This window comes from Tympanuchus pallidicinctus, unplaced genomic scaffold (assembly GCF_026119805.1).
Source record: "Tympanuchus pallidicinctus isolate F22 unplaced genomic scaffold, pur_lepc_1.0 scaffold3, whole genome shotgun sequence".
Lineage (NCBI taxonomy): Eukaryota > Metazoa > Chordata > Aves > Galliformes > Phasianidae > Tympanuchus > Tympanuchus pallidicinctus.
In genome coordinates, this window is record NW_026294747.1 from 28,586,844 (window position 1) to 28,604,443 (window position 17,600).

The 17,600-nt window shown below is 41.3% G+C and overlaps 1 protein-coding gene and 1 long non-coding RNA gene across 13 annotated transcripts in view; both read right to left on the reverse strand.

Annotated features, from left to right (window-relative positions):
* The window catches only part of GPHN (gephyrin), a 261,257-nt gene extending 253,508 nt beyond the window's left edge, over nt 1–7,749 (reverse strand). For 9 of the 12 annotated variants that reach the window (XM_052695200.1, XM_052695198.1, XM_052695195.1 and 6 more), the window contains exon 1: nt 7,607–7,749. In XM_052695200.1, the coding sequence (XP_052551160.1) occupies nt 7,607–7,670 (64 nt within the window). In that variant the 5' untranslated portion in view covers nt 7,671–7,749. The remainder of the gene's footprint in view (nt 1–7,606) is intronic. The other 3 variants (XM_052695202.1, XM_052695197.1, XM_052695196.1) reach the window with 1 other exon arrangement.
* Nucleotides 7,750–9,437: 1,688 nt separating this feature from the next.
* Nucleotides 9,438–17,600, reverse strand: part of LOC128086500 (uncharacterized) — a 42,695-nt gene continuing 34,532 nt past the window's right edge. Inside the window, exons 7-8 of the long non-coding RNA XR_008209383.1 lie at nt 12,079–12,157; nt 9,438–10,991 (exon numbers count right to left, since the gene is read on the reverse strand). This is a non-coding gene — a long non-coding RNA (uncharacterized LOC128086500). The remainder of the gene's footprint in view (nt 10,992–12,078; nt 12,158–17,600) is intronic.

Consider the following 17,600-nt stretch of genomic DNA (forward strand, 5'->3'; position numbering starts at 1 on the left):
TTCCTGGAAGCAACAGGCATTTTTGTTGCCAGATACGTAATCCTGCCACTTTCTCTTGACTATTCTCTGACATACACATTCTGACAGGAAGCGTGTAGTTACCTTTGGCTTCTCACCCACCTAGCCTGCTATGTCACTATGCTACAGCGTATGAAAGAACCATGCTAGTGGGAACCTATCTAATTTGAACTCCTGGAATTTTTCTTCTTCCAGCAGCATATAATGCCACCCACACTTTCGCAAGAGACTCATGAATAAAAGGATACATACCCTCCTGACACCAGCATCTTCTCTTCTACAGCCTGCCCCGTCATCAAAACCCCAGGAAAACTGCATCAGGAAGAAATAAGAGGTAGCCAAAAAGAAGCGTATCGATCTTCCAAATTCATAACTATTGCCACACTCAGGTGTCTCAAGGTCTTCCCAAGAACTGCTGGATGAAGGCTTTACTAACTTGCGACATTTCATTTCAGATCTTGCTGTCAACCTTTTTCTAAACACCCTATCCCAAGGCATGAACAGCATATTGCTGAGGGAAAAAGGGAGTGTCGTTTTTTTTAACTGCAATCTCTGCCTACAGCATCATTTGCAATGATCCTAGGAACCTTTCCCTTCTGAGTCAGACCTGCAGAATACTTGACAGCAATTCATTTTAAACCCTAAAGAACACATATTGCTCTTCATCCGTACAGCTTCTCACCAAGTGATTCTAAGCAGCAGCTCACCTCCTAGTAAATACCTTGCATCATTCAGGTAGAATACAGTGCATTTCCAAGTCCTCAAAACCAGCACCACACAGATACATTCCTCAGCAACCACTAAGGTACAATAACAGTCACCAAGAAAATCCCTCTCCCTATCAACAGCGTATGCAAAGAGCTAATTGCAATTTAGCCATTATACTTCCTTGGTCAACCATAGCCACAGGTAGTAACTACAATGATTTTACTAAAGATTCTGTTAGTTAAGGTTGCAGAACTCAAAGTCTTAGTTTTGTAAATGGGCATTTTTTAGAATCCAGAACACCTGAAAAGTGGGACAAGTTGCACGACTTCAAGGTTTCAACACAAATTTCTATCCCCTACGATTCAAATTCAAATTAAACTAAAACTAAAAATTAATAATGACACACAAAAAAACCACTACCATCACCAGAAGCCACACCATACGCTTTGATTTCTGCTTCCCAATTTTAAGTTCCAAAAGCCACATGTAAGTCAGAAGAAATCCAACAAAATCAATACAAGAAAAAAGTACCAAGTAAAATTATTACAGATAAAATTTAAATTCCCTTCAATATACAGTGCGAAAAAAGAAAACTAAGTATTTCATAACCACACAGTAGGCACTCAAAAGCCCAAAATACATTATCACTCAGTGCCTGTACACATTGTTTCTTTGCACAACTACATAACAAATAATATAATTTAATAAGAAAATTAAAGTATGTTTGAGAACATACCTCTGTAGTAGCAGTCTTGTGCAGTATTTGCTGCATTATTATATCCATCTACTAATATAATTTGTATCTGAAGTATATAATGAAGCATCATCTTAAATACGAAATTTTTAACAATTACTGTTCTAAGTAACAGACTCGCATATGGAACTAAATTAGCACTGGGTCAGTTGTTTCAGATCTTGGCATACATCAAAAACACTTTACTGCTCAAAAATAGATTTTGTAACACACAGCCTATTCACTAAATCACTGGAGCCAGCCACTGGAAGTTTTGCTATTTATCTTATAGTACCAGAAACAGAAAATGCATTGCATTCCTTTCAGAAGGCCATTACTATCAATCATCCACTTTGCCATAGTAGGACAGAGTCCTGATTTGCAAGATTTTACAAATTGTACACAGAACATTATTCATTAGGGTTTATGCTAATTTTTTTTTTTCCAACTGACTTGCAAGTCAGGCATAAAGTAAGCTTAATTAAATTAGTATATAAGCAAAACAAATAAAGAAAACACATCATATATATATTTCTTACTTGTAGATTGAGGTTTTCTAAAGTAGCGGCCTAATAAACATTTTTCCCAAGCACTTTTTATGCAATTACTTGCTCTCTGTAAACTCTAACTTACTATTCCCAATTGTTTTTGTGATTTAAACAAACAAAAACATTACATAAAAACATACCACATACAGAAGTCCTTCCTTATCATCTCCCATGTAATCATTACCCTCTGGTTGTAAAAAAAAAAAAAAAAAAAAAAAAAAACCAACACCAGCTTTCTCAGGCATTCTGCTCGCTTTTCAGTAAGTATTCTGTCATAAGCAAGACCAGCATAAGAGCATTTGAATATAACAGTAAGGAGTTGCATACTAAATCTACACATAGGAACACAATGCAATTTTTTTCGTTTTATTTAACCCACTCTTCAAGACCTTCTAAATTCTGAGCTACAATTTGTTCTAATTTTTGTTAGCATGTCCTCCAGATGCACAGTATCCATCTCAGATGGAAGATAAGAAATACCATCCCTGCCCAAATGAAAAACAAAAAATTACAACCCTGTCAAGAAAGCCATTTCAAGTATCTGAATAAGGAAAAACAATTCTCCCATTTATTTAAAATAAACTTTCATACTTTGAATGAAAGCAAAGTGAAAATTTTAATTTTCACTTCACAATTACACTTCACAACAAACATCTTTGCCTTTACAGTATTATAAATTTCAAGACAGACATTTTCAGATTTAAGCACTGTTCTCTTTCTGAGGTCATCTGAGGCAATGTTAGGAAGGTTACTGGTGAAATTCTACTCTGCTATAAAAGAACCTTTAAACAAACCCTACTCTTACTTCAAAAAAGCAAACAAAAAGATGCAACTAAATCAAAACTAAGGGGAGGAAATTAGTATCTATGTATCAGGATTCTGTACGCCACACATTCTAAAGCATACACTGACAATCATATGTTCCATTATCACTCTATTAATGAGAATGGGAAAGCCATCCCATCTCTACTGGAAAAGAGAACAAATGCAATGCAAGTAGATGTCATGAATAAACTCCATACAGTCATATACGATCTACAGGCATGGAATATGGGATAAGATGAGAGCCTTTCAACTATGTATCTGGATATAAACTCAAATCAAGAAACACTGATGACGTGACTTCTCACTCCTGCTCTGCAAGAACGCACAAACATCCAAACTAATGGTCATCACTTACATATGAAGGTATTAATTAAAACATCAGCATGTAAGAGAGAAATAATCTCATGCCTCACATATCTTTAACTTCAGAGTCTCCAATTCCTTCAGTTCAAAAGGAAACTATCACGGTAAGCAAATTAAACAGTGAGTAAAAGCCTCTTATCACTGAGATTCCATTCACTGTTTTTTTTCATGCTTATATATTTATACTTATATATTTTAAAACTATTTTAAAAGAAAAAAAAATCCAGAACTTACTTCCTCTTTAAAAAGTAAAAGTCACATTCAACATTGTGAAATTATGAAAAGGAAACTAGACATTTGTATGGATCACAATCAACAAACATAGATGGTTTTCTCACAGCCAAAAAAAAAAAAAAAAAAAAAATCAGAAAGAAATGCTTTTATGAAGACTTTCAGCTACAAACAGAAGAGTTACCATGGATAAAGTAGTTACTACAGATAAAGTTAAACCTTGCGCTCAGGAAAGAGTGAAACTGATGTCGGTCAGTCTTGAAACGTTCTATTAACGGAGGAAGTACAGCTTTTCTGTATTTCTGTAGCTCATTTGGAGAGCTAAGTTTTGGGAAGAGTGCTGGGGTTCCTCATAAATGTACCAATTGGAATCTATGTTTTGAAGATGAGTGCCCACCAAGATGTAGCTTTGAAAGGAAGGCAGATTACAGACAAAAAACAAAAACAAAAAAAGACCCTTGCATTTAGACAAAGAGATCTGACAGTAAGTCCTAACAAACCAATCCTTACCCTCCCACCTAAACCTCTGGGAGAAAGTTTGCCATAAGCTCTAAGGCACATCCAAAATGTGAAGGGCATCACCACTAAGAAGTGATCTCACAACTTGCATGCTAATTATGTGGAGTATTTAAGTCATGACAATTTACCTCATAATGCTGAAGACTGGCAAATTACTTTTTAGTTGAAAAATCAACAGTGTATAGTTCTAAAACAGTGTTCAACAGACACTGACAATCTAAAAGATATTGCTACCCACTTTTCTCGAAGATAATTTTTACAATTTTTTAATGCTTTTTTGTTTGGATTTTGTTGAGTTTTTATTCTGGCTGTTGTTTTATTTGTTTGGGTTTGGTTTTTTTCTGTACACTACTGAACTTCAGATACATTCAATTTCTTTGTTTGGAAGGGGTTCCCAGGTAAGCAAAGCTCTGACATTTTCAGAAGCACATTTGCTCCAAAGTAATAAATTCAGACATCATGTGTATCTGCTGTGCTATTTCAATAAACTACATGTTCTCATACACTTGAAGATGCTAAGGTAACCTTTCACATTACAGTACAAACAGGTAAACCAAGGCCTAAATTTCTGCATTCAGCAGCCTTTGCCTGCTTTGTTGTATAGCCCCATGGCCACAGCTGACACAGAATTGTAGCGTTTGGAAGGAATTTCTGGAGGGCAGGTAGTGCAACCCCCTGCTAAAGAAGGTTCCCTACAGCAGGCTGGACAGGGAAGCATCCAGGCAGGTTCTGAGTATCTCCAGAGAAGGAGACTCTACAGCTCTCTGGACAGCCTGTTCCAGTGCACTGTCACTCTCAAAGTAAAAATGTTCTTTCCCACGTACAGATGGAACTTCTGTGCTACAGTTTGTGCCCACTGCCCTTTGTTCTGTTACTGGGCACCACCAAAAAAAGCCTGGCCCCATCCACTCGACTCCCTCCCTTTAGATATTTATAAGCAGCGATACGATCCCCTCTCACTCTTTTCCATACTGAAAAATTCCAGAGCTCTCAGCCTCATCCTCCCCCATGAAGACAAGGGAGATGCTCCAGGCCTCTCATCATCTTTGTGGCCCACTGCTGAACACTCTTTAGAAATTCCCTGTGTTTCTTCAACTGGGAGCCTAGAACTGTACACAGCACTTCAGGTGTAGCCTCACAAGGGCACAGTAGAGGGAAAGAATCACCACTCTCGACCTGCAGGCCACACTCTTCTTAATGTGCCCCTGGATACCATCGGCCTTCTTGGACACAAGTGCACACTACTGTCAGTCAAATCATTTTAGTCTTTACTTAGCGGAAGAATAAGTACCTGAAGAAGAAATCATAAGTGCTGCACTTCACTAAAACCCCTTACTTAGAAAAAAAGTCTCATGAAGGTAGAAAGCTGTACATCATCACCTTGTCAACATACCAAGGATGGTAAAATTATCCCAAAAAAGAAGATGGGTCTGAGATTTGCTTTTTTTTTCCAAAACAAGTAAAAAGCAATTCAAAAAAAGAGCAAAGACAGAAAATGCTGAACACAACAAAATCTAATCTACAAAACAAACATCAGCTTTGTATTATCAATATACTCTAGAGTCACATGCTTCAATCTTGACCTCAAGAAAGGCTAGCAACCAAATATTTGTTTTATATCCTTGTTTAAAAAACAAACATAGACTCCAAATCAATTCAAAGCAGTTCAAATTTCATCCAAATACAACTGTGAAGTGCAATAATGGTATTTGCTAAAGTAAGCATTCCATGTCTGATAGGAACATCAATGATTATGATGATAAATCCACATCATATATATTAACTAACCAAACATATGGCTGTGATCCTAACCAGAAAAGCTAAATCATGTTAACTATCTAATTCTAATCACTGTACTTTTCTAAGCAATTAAATTTAAAAAAGTGTTTGTACTGAGTCTACCTATTCTTACACTTACTCTTTTATTCCTCAGACAAGAAGCAATTATCAGTTCATTTTTATGAGAAAAAAAGTCAGAAATGGACTCCACAGTTTGCTGTCTTTCCACAACTGGAAACAGCAAAAACTAGGTGGTCCATGCCCCCAAAGTACAAATGTTTTCTTTCTGAAAGGAAATTCCAGAGAGGAAAACAAGTCTGAACAAATATATGACATTCATTAACACATTTATATAAAGTTTGGTTTCATGTCTATAAACATACACTGGTTAGCAAAAAGAGTCTATAAAAAAGTGCTATAAACCAAAGTGTCCCCATTATAACAGGAAAATAATTTGCAAAATTTTTCAACATGCAATTCAAAGCAATGGCATTAGGGGGAAAAGGGCTAAAAATGTTCTGTTGTCTCCTGATTTCCCTTTGAAAACAAGACAAAACAAAATCAGATCATGCACTCTTCTCAACAGAATTTTACATTATGGCACACAGGTACAAGAGTTTAACAGCATTTCAACTGGATTTGTAGTACAAATGGTAGGGTATTCTGGGAACGTTTACAGGTAAAAATTGTTGAAAGTCACCAATCAACACAGAATAATAACCCAAGGCAAGTAGCATGAAGCTGTACAAGTACGCAAAGAGCGTTTTGCTGGCAGACACCTCATGGTCGCTTTAACTTCGATAATATCGGGTAACAGCACGCCTGCCCTCGCTTTCAGCACAGGAGCCGCGGACTCCCCCCGCATCCCGCCACGGGCCGCCTTCAGCACCGTGCTGCGGACAGCGCCCGCTGCTCGCCATCTCGCGGCCGGGCTCCAGGAGGGCCCGTTTCGGCACGCGACGGACGCACAACTTCCAGAGCAACTCCCCGCTCCTTCTCCAGGGACCGCGGCCCCTTCCTCCCAGCAGCTACAGACTGCTACGCGTGCTCTCACCGCCGCTGTCGGCCCAGGCTCTCCATCCAAGCTCCAAGCCCGACGCGCGAAAGGCTCGCTCGCATCTCTCCTCTCCCTTCCCCACGACCGCCGCTCGCATACTCGCACGGCCAGGGGCTGCTCCCGGCCACGCCGCTCCGCCACCGCCCGCCGCTCTCCGCGGCGCGCCAGGATAACCGCAACCCCGTGGAGGCCGAGGAGCCCCGCAGCCTGCGACACGCGCACCGCCTCGAAACCGCTCTTCGCAGCGCCTAGGTCGCGAGGGGACCAGCCACGAGCCGGCGGCGGCGCCCCGCCGGCCCTCCTCCCCCTCCCGCGTCCGCCCCAGGCCGCCAGGAAGGGCCATCCGAAGGCGTGGGGCGAGCCGCGCTTCCAGGCCCCCCGGGGCAGGCTGCCGGGCCGCTTTCGCCCCGCCGCCGCCAGGCCCGGCTCCCGCCCGCCCGTTCTTTTCGCCGTCCACAGGCCGCCCTCCCCAACGTCTTCGCCCTCCCGGCCCCGCCGCAGCCGCCGGAGGGGGAGAGCCCCGGGCCCCGCGACGGGCGCCCACCCCCGCGCCGCCTCCCCTCCAAGCGGGGTGCCCCGGGCCGACCCACAGCTGCGGCGCCAACGCCGCCCGCTCTCGCACACCCGGAGCCGCCCCCGCTCCCCGCTCCCCGCTCCCCGCTCCCCGCTCCCCGCTCCGGGCCCGGCCCGAGGCCTCAGCTCCCTGCGCGGTGGCGGCGCCGCAGGAGGCGGCCGGGGGGGGGGGAGCCCCCGGGACCCCGACGGCGCGGACCGACCCGCGGAAGCCCCCCGACCCGCGACGGGGGCCCCGTCGGCGGCCGTTACCTGTGAGCACCCCGACGCGGATCTGGTGATCGTGGTTCGTTAGAATCATCCCCTCCGACGCCATGTTGCCCGGCGCAGCCACCGCACTGACAGCAGCGGGAGGGGGGGGAGGAGGGGCGCGAGCTCGAGAGCGGCGCGAGCGCAAAGGGGGAGGGGCGGGGGCGAGTGGGGCGGGGCCAAGGCGAGAAGGGGCGGGGCGAGCGCCGGCCGCGAGGAGCCGTTACGAGCACGAGAAGCAGCGGCTGAAGAGCGCAAGAGTAGCGTGCCACGGGCGGCGCTAATCGAGTGCCGAAAGCGCCCGGCCCGGCGCCGCGCCGTTGGCTGCCGCGGCCGAAGGGAAGACGCCGGGCCGGTCATGGGGGTGCTGGGCACGCGGCTGACCCCTCTGTCCCGGCCGGCAGTGCCGGGTCCCCTCGGCAGGCGGCGCCACTCGGCGCTCGGAACGCCAGGGCCGGTGCCAGCCGTGCGCGGGTAGCCCCGTGGTGGGCTGCAAACTTGTGCGCGCCGAGAGCGGCTCTTCCGCCCTCTGCACGTCCCGGGCCGGCCCCCGGTTTGCTATAACGCCGTGTCACTCGGCACAGTCTCCGATACTAGGTGCAGTTTTCTCCGCATTTGAACTCGCAGCCGAGTCGCTCTTGAGCCGCAGAACCTGAAATCACTTTTGTCTTCTCATTACACAGGTTTAACAGCTTGATTTTTGAGCTCTCCGATACTGAGAAAAGATAACAGGGTTTGCCTTTGCTCTAGGCGAAATACAGCAGAGCAGAAAGTTCCGACGCAACTTTGTATGTCCCTGGTCACTGCGAGGCTGCTCAGCGCTCTCCCATGGCCCCTCTCATCTCTCTCCTCAGTTCTTCCCCTCTGCTCCAAGAACTTCCATCACACCCCCTGTGGATAAAGTCATGCCGTGCTTTCAGCATGCTTGGTTTCTGCAAGCACACCTTCACTTTGCACAGATACGTAGTCAGATGTCTTCCACAGTTAACAATAATGCTATACAGCCGATTACCCACAATCAGAGTTCAAACCCTCTGGCTCCAGCTGAGTTTTATATTTTTCTATGTTGGTGTGATTTCAGTACTACCTTTCTAGTAGCAGACTGGGGGTTATCCTCCTTTTGGTTCTGTACTAATGAGCAATTACTGACAGCATTTGTAATTTACACAGCTGTTAACAAATGTTTTCAGAAATTTCCTCTTTAGCATATCATTTTCTTGGGTGGAATTCTAGTGGAGAAATGAAGGCCTGAAGAAATACCCTGTGTCTCAGGGAAAGCCATGCTAGTAGCACTTTCACGGGATGGTGCATCGGCATATGATACCACTATTTTCATATTGGCACAGCAATTGCAGTGTGCAGCCACAGAGACTGAGAATTCAGGCTCCTGAGATCTCTGGTTATGCAATGGTATAATACAACATATGTGGGTGGGTGTAAGCCTGAACCCAAAACAGCATGGTTTCTGAAGATACTGCATCGCTGGTGCTCGTACTTCTGTTCCCTCGTGGGTTTGGTCGCTATGTGTTGAATATTCCACTGTAGACAAAGCAAAAAGATTTTTTTCTCTAATATATCTGAAATTATCTGAAGTACAAGCAGGAAGCGTGACACTTCATAGCTTCCCGCAGAGGATTTCACACCCAACACTAAAGGCAGTAGTGCTTACTCAGACAGCTCAGTTTCCCTTTGTAACTGATTGATATGCTGCTCTTGTGGAGTAAGGAGGGGCAGAATTAAGATTTCACTGGCAACATTAGTGTTAGCACTTCCTGTGGGATTTGTGTGGGATTTCTTTGTATGGAAACATAGTAGAGGATTGTGTTAGTGTGATGAAATAGTGTAAGCTTACAACATTTTAAAAGACTAAGCCAAGAAGAGGCAGAAATCAATACAAGGGGATTTTAATGTTGGGATATGAAAGTAAATTAGACTTAATATAAAGGCAGATCCATAGTAGCTCAAGAGAAGATTGTAAAAGGGTGGTTTTCTGCCATCAAGTTTTCATCAGAATGGCAAACAAGTTTGTGTGAGAAAGTCTTTTTGCTACAGGCAGACATTCTGGGAAATGTTTCTGGCAGTCCATACCAGAGTTCATGTTGACTGTCTAGAGAAAAGCAACTTTTTGTCATCAAAGTCAATATGCAGCTGGGAGTCGTATTTTGCCCTGGTCATGCCAGCATAAATTATGGCTCAGTTTGCTAACCTCTCAGGAAATGTTTTACATTGCTGTGTCTGTCAGTTGTTAATTATCAATATCTGTCCATTAATAAAGGATTGCCCTTTAATCAAGCTATCTATTTCAGCCATGTTTGTTCCATGTCTACTAGCTGACACAGTAGGCTTTCTTATCAACCATAAATACTAGCTGTAGTATATTTCAGTGACTCATTTGGGTGAAACAATTTGGATGTACAAGACAAACTTTATGTTTAGAATCTTGATGAAGAAAAAACAGACCAGTGTGATTAAAGGAAGATGCCATTTTGTTCTTTTGATCACAATGTGAGGAAGGATGTTTTACCAACTCACTGATAGTTATCAGAACAGGACAGTCAATAGTTAGAATAGCTGTTAATATTTCTACAATTTTATTGTCAGACCAATCTATGGTTTCCATAAACCATCTATGGTTTCAGGTTTTGTTGTGTTTGGTTTGGGGTTGATGTTGTTTTCATGGTGGCTCCATAAATTTATTTTCTTAACTCTTATTATTTTTATTTAGATTTTACTAGTTGTATCAGCAGTGGGACACAGCTATTTGATTGTATGGCATTGGTATAGATCCAGCTGAAGTCATGAAGTATTGGCTTAATGAATCATTATTGGAATTCAGAACAATTTATTTCTATGCCACTGGTGCAAATCCAAGTAAGGTCAAGAGACTAGCTGGCTCAGTGGTTCAGTAATAGGAAACAGACTTCCACCTCCAACTTACTGATGCCATTCCATAAAGTGTCAGGAAAATAAGACTTAAATAACAAAGCTTTTTCATTGTGGCCATTGGTTTAAAGTCAGTCTGTTATACATGATTGCTTTCCAATCTGTTTTTAACAGTCTGTATTGATCTATAAATTATTTTAAAGGGTAGAATAAGCATGTATTCTGCATAGCTGCTGCTACAGAACAATATTCATCACTGTAAAAAAAAAGAAGGCACAAGAGACAATCTCTCCAAACAACTCTTCCTTTAGGAAAGCATCTGGGAGAAACAACGGAACACACCACATTTTAGTTATAAGACCAGCAAATTATGTAAGTGTCCTCATGGACCATGCCGCCTTGTCCATGTGCCATCCTTGCCACACCATCCTTGCCAGAAGCCTTGTGAGGAATTTACGGGTTTGCACCTCCAGTCAGGAGCCGGAACCCAGCTTCAGAAACTGTCCTAACCATTAATGAGAGGGAAAGTGTGTGGTTTGCTTAGAGTAAAACCTCATTATTCCTTGCATTGTACCCAATTTGCAAAGCCAGATTTGTCTTTTAAGGAAAGACTCCCCACATCTACCTGAAAGATTACAGAATGAGAGAAGCTCTTAACTTCTCCACTTGGTAACAAACTACATCACAACATATCTCATTCCCAATTTCAATATATGCACTGACAGGCATGTGGAAAACTCCTAAAGAAGCGTGGCCTGAACAGATATCCTTGCATACAGCCTCTTTTCTTCACTGTTTCCTCCTACTCAGATACCTGCCATAGTGAAACTTTTGAAATGGCACCATATGTTAAGGAGACAACCTCATGTATATTCTCAGAAACAACATCATCGAGCAGTGTGAAGCTTATTGAGCGTATATGGTATGATTTTGATGGCTCTGTGGTAGTGACAACCGTATAAATCCATGTGATGATGCACCCCCCAACCTCCTCCTCTGGCCTCATCATTATGCCCAACACTGTCCTGCTAACTACTCTGACTATGAGCCAATCATCTTATCCCATAAGTAGAGTCCCCTGAGCTCTAATTCTCATGACTGCGTGTGACTTCCCCAGTTCCTTCTAAATATTGAGAAGCTTGAGTGAGTGTAGTCACAGGGTGGATTATCTGGAGTAATTATTGTAAATAACTTATTGGGATACCCCTCTCTTAGAAGAAGAAAAGTACTGAAGAAACTTCCAGGGTGGAATGCAGTGAATATTCTAGAAGTCTGATCCATGTAGTTCCCTATGCAACCTAAGACCTGCAACTCTTCGATTGCTGACAGCACTGGGGGAACTTGGTATGCTGACTCTGAGATATAGCACAGAGGGTGGACCAAGGTGTAAAACTCCCAGCCAGACTCTATGATAAGATCATGGGCATGGGAACTTGTTATTATGGAACTGATAAACTGCATAGTAATCATCCTGAGTTAGCAACTTTTCAATTTTCTGTTGCACCAATCATAACAAAGATAGGTATGATTAGAAACACTCAAACTTCACCTGAAAGTAAGATAAAAGATAGAAGGAATTTTGAGGAAGATACCTTTGCAGACAAATGAGGACAAAGCTGATTTCTGGGACTAGTCAATGGGCTGAGCCTCTCCTTCTCTCCGCAGGGATGCCTGTCGGGTAAGATTCAGATCCTTAAACCAAGTTACACCAAGTGCCTCCCCCAGCAAACTTAGAAATCTCTATAGACTTATTCCATAGTTTAACACGTTTTTGGACAGCTGTATTATTCACATTATTGGTATTTACACTTTCTCTGTAGGCAGTGTATTTATCACTGGCAATTTAGAAGAATCTGTAATCTGTTGCTCCAATACAGAATGTTACTCTATAAGCAAGTTGTGAAAGTTCTTGTTGTTGCGGCCAATGGTCTTACAAGTCCTTTAAAACATGATAGAACCTGTAGCACCAAAGTAGGTATTAAGTCTTTAACCCAGCACTCTCCAACCTAGTTCCCTTGCAGTCATTTTTTTTTCCTCTCATACTCTGGTCAAACTATAAAAGCAAGTCCTTCCCCAGCATCTTGCCTATGAGTAAGGGTGTAATAAAACCATATCTTCTAGGTATTCAGTACACAAAGCTGATCCAGACTGTATTGTTTAAGATTTCAGATGTTGTCATTTTGCCACTCAGTTGAAAAACATTTGTTTCTCCACGAGTCTGTGGATATTAATGTTGCATAGATCTCTGTCCAGGGCATAGCTGTTTGTGTTACATTAGGCAGAAACATTTGTTTCTATACAGACTTCAACAGCCAGAATTTAAGAAGTGCCCAGCAGGGAGGTCCCAAACTAAAATACACCCTCAGCTCAACACCAAGGGTTTGAACCTGTCATTTGGAAGCAGTGAAGGTCCTGAAGATCCTGTAAAAAGGATCCTGCAGCTTTTGTTTTTGTCCATCATTCACTGAGCTGGTTCTCTGTATCACCCTGAAAACATACTTGATATTTCACATAGTTCTTTTCCTCTGCCAAAGTAGGACTTTCTTGAAGAACGGTACATTAAACAAGGGCTTCCACTTCCAAAAATTTGGAAATTGTACCTGCCAAAGGTAATTTTTCATTACTTTTGCAGGGATAATGAGAAGCTTGACACTTCTGAGTACCAATTCTTCTGGGTCACTGCAGTCCTTACTGACAACCATCCAGCAAACAACCTATCTAAGAGGAAAGCTGAGGTCTTTGAGAGAGGTACGCACTACATGCAGCATGACTACAAATGCACTTCAGTGGATTAACTACTAGTCTGAGTGCCTAACAAAAATAAATGAATCTTAGTATGACTCCACATGAGTGGCGTTGACACATTCAATTGTCTGTGCTTCATTTGCTACAAAACAGTAGCTATTTTAGAAAAGCTGTTGATGAGTTTAGCATATACAAAGAGTAGACAGATTTTAAAGACACCATACTGGAACATTCTATTTTTGAAATTTCACTTTGACAAAACTGCCTCATTAAGGACCTCGGTATGTAAAGCTGGAGAATGATTTCAACCTCATGTAAACTAAATTCAGAATTCTGATGAGCTGAATCAGTTCGTTTCCACACATTATTTTCCTTTATCTATATTTCCTCATTTCAGTGTGAGAGATGAAATAAAAACATGTGAAATTTTGGTCTCCATTAATAAGCAAGACAACTCTAAACTGTAAGAAATAAGGAAAGAAGAAGAAAGGGAATGCAAGAATTTGAATCCACATTTAAATTATAATATTTCAGAATGAAGTAGCCACAAATGATCATTACACACCAAGGACAAAATTGAACAAATTACAGCTTGCTCTTATCCTGTTGATTGGTCAGATGTTATGGAAGTATTAAATATACTAAAACAAGTCCTCTGAGGAAGAAGAGGACACTGTGTAGGAAAGGGCAGACACAACCTCCTGCCAGCAAATTATACCTCCTGTAATCAAATTATTCAACACTTTTTGAAGAATAGTGTATTTGAACTCTGAATTACTTGATAATTGGTTTCAAAGTATTCCTTAGCCTTCAGACATATGCAGCTATGCCAACAAATTAAATTCAGGTAAAAAGTGAGTAGCAGAACCTTCTCAACTAATATTTTGTGTGATCCACAGACTATAAGAATGTGTACTATGGCTCATGCTTAGTCAATGATAGCGTAAGAAGGTTTAGCATCTGTTCCTTTTCTGTAAGCTTGGTTAGTTTTCCATATCTCAAAAATAAAATTATTACCTTATTTACTAATTCTTCTTACATATCTTTGTTCAGTAAATGAGGCTTGCCAATGTGCACATTTTCTACATGTGCACAGAAGACTACCAAATGGCCCAAATGACATGGCGCATTTATGCACCATTAGTGTAGTTGTATTAAATACAGAAAGATTTTAATACGTATCACCTCAGTATTATTAGGGGGTTGTAATTTATTTATTTATTTTTGGACAAGGCTGCATATTTTGCATAGTAGCTTTTGTCTTGCTCCAGAATACTTTGTTATCTGATTTCCAACTCAGACATTTCTTTAACTTTTGATGTAGTCAGACTGATATAAAATATCTACCTCTTCCACAGTTAATCAAACTTCAAGTAGCAGTTGAAAAAAAAAAAAAAGAAAAAAACATTTTTAAGTTCAAACCTTTCTTTACATCTTCTCATTTCCTGCATTTGTCAGTCCCGCACTGGCTTTACTTCTATCTGTCCTTCTGCACTGCCTATTTAAAATACTAGTCTAATTGCCATAATATCCAAGCATACCACAATCGACATATTCATCTGCAAGGTAAGCCGCTATTACTTTTGTTTATAGAGAAGGCTAACAGAGCTATTCAGGTTGCATTACAGCCGACTTGCTGATGGATGCTGTGGGATCATGGTTTCTTGATTAAGGACCTATTGCAGTCTCCTGGGATTCCTCATGAAGCAGCACATGGGCATACTCTTAGGTCTCATCTCAACAGAAACATGAAACTGGACAGAGCGTTCAGCTGGGACCTGGAAATTTGAAACTGCTGCAGATCTCCTGTCAAATATTGGCCTGAAATCTAACTTTAAATCTACACCTCTCAGAATGTTAGGCAGCAGGCTGTCAGCCAGTCAGGATGGGTTAAGGCTTTTTAGTCATTCTTGTTTACAGTTTACTTTGAGTTAATAATTTTTCTTAAGCAAACATTGCTAAAGAAATGTAAGACCCAAGTTCTAATGCTGATTCTAATCAATATTTAACCTAAAACTAGAACAGAGACTGAAAGTGAACTGTTTCTGTGTCCATCACCTTGCTTGTAAGTTAGACAGTCGTACTCACGACTTAAATTTGTGGGTTTTTTCTCCCTTTCTCCTCTATTAGTTGGAGTAGGTTACCTTGGTGGTCTTTTCCAACCTTTATGATTCTATGACTCTATGATTTCCCCTCCCCCCCCACCCCCTAAATGACTCCTTCTTTTCCTTTTTTACTCTGTTTGTCAGTACTGAACTTTACGATCTAAACCATGTAAATAAATCTACTCACATTAAATCTTATTGGCATTAATAAAGACAATTACTTAAATGAAGCCAGGCATTCTCACAGAATCAATCCCACGTGGAAAAAAAAAAAAAAAGAAAAAAGAAAAATAGAAAAGGAAAAAGAAAAAAAAGAAAGAACAATTTTTTGTTTGTTTTGCTTTCTAGCCAAAAAGAGATGGTTTTAAAATTTTAATGGGCAAATGCAAAAGTTTCTGGGTAAAATAAGAAATACTAGAAGATATTTTGTATTGAACAAAGCATTTGGTTCAATCCAAAATGAAATATCTCTCTTCGATTTTCATGTAGATCTTAGTTGATCGACTTTTATTAAGTCATATTGGCAACTTCCAAAGAGAAAAAAACATATGCTGAAAAGAGAAATGAAAATGTCGTTTGAAAATATGAGTGTTTCAGATTCTAGTGCTGATGTACTTGAGAGAAAGACTATCAAATTGCAAGTGCTGCTCCTGCTGAGATGCATTACTGCAGCCAAAAGGGGGAAGTTTTGCTCCTCATCTTTCCTGCTCCACTCTCCTCCTTTCTGTATTTCTTTCCACACCTGATCCTTGTTCCTTTCTGGTGCAATGCCCGTCAGACTCCTACATCAGTTAATGTATTTCACTGCTACAGCAGGAATCTCTGAAGGATTTTAATACAATCTGGCAGGAAAATAACTCACAGATGGGTCTAAGGAGTGCCAGAGACAGCACAGTAATCAGCGTGAATGGGATGCAGGGGTCAGTGGAAATTTGGACAGGTGCAACAAGATCTGACTCTTTTGTCTGTTTTGTTAGCTTGCCACACTCCAGAGACTGCCATCCCAAAGAAGAACTGTTTGTAAAAAAGATGGTGTTTCTGACTACACCAGAGGCTTGTATGATCAAATTCTTGTTCCTTTGAGACAGTTGTATTAGAAAAATGGATATCTTACCATTTCTTCCAATCCTGCTCCCTTATTTAACTGTAATGTTTCTAAATTCTCATCTGCTTTTCTGTTACTTTAAATACTTATCGAACTTGAAAGATAGGAATCACTTGAAATCACACTTTCCAGCAAGTAAGTTACTCTAGAGTTATTTCATCTAGAAACAGAAGAGACAAGATGTTGGCTTTGTTTACTGATGTATCACTATTTACCTGTATATTTTGAAACACTTAGAAATTAGTTAACCTCTGTTTCCCATCTCTTAACGATTAGGAAATTGAGTCAAAAATACAAGTGCCCAGGACTCTTCAAGCCCAGCCCAGCCCAGCCACTGGCTAGGTTAGCTCACTCTAGCATGCTGCTTATGAAAGCGGAGGCATTATTTTATTTTGTAGAAATGCCAGTTGTTTTCAGTATAACCTTTCTTCCTTTCACTTTCCCCCAAGATTAAGTGTACATGACAGATACTAATTGTACTGATATCTCTAGCGCGCTCAAGAGCTATGGTAATTAGTACAGCAGCTGAATCTGTATAGAACAAGATCCTCAGAACTTTAAACACTAATCATGTGAAAAACATGTAAAAAAGATGTGTAAAAAATGTTGAAACCCTTAACATTGCTAAAGAGAAAGGCGTAGACCTGAAAACAGCTGCAGCAAACTCCTCACAAGATATTAAAGTAAGCACAGAGCAAGAAGTCCTGATCTTGCTTTCTGAATTTAGTCGATGTCACCCATGACCTTAACAGGGAGCTTTGTCTAGGTGCGAAATGCAGCATTTGGTTTTATTTACCAGCCTCCAAGGATAAATCCATTCTGGCCAGATAAACAAAACAAGACAGTAATAGTATACAATAGTCTTGTACACTAAACCATCAAAAATACTTGGTGTTTCACTTTAATTACAGAGCTTTTGATATAGATTAGAAATTTGTCTGCTTTCAAAGAATCCTCTCTCCTACACTGTGTTTTTGAATTGCTTGCTCAAGAAATACCTGAGCAACCATTCATCCACAAAGCATTTTGCCACTGTGTATAGGCACTGCTAACACTTTAAGAGAGAGCCATAGCTGCTAAAGCTGATGACAAACACTGTCTTTTCAATTACTGTAAATTGTGCCCTTATTATTAAGGTAGTTTGTATTCAGGATGACTT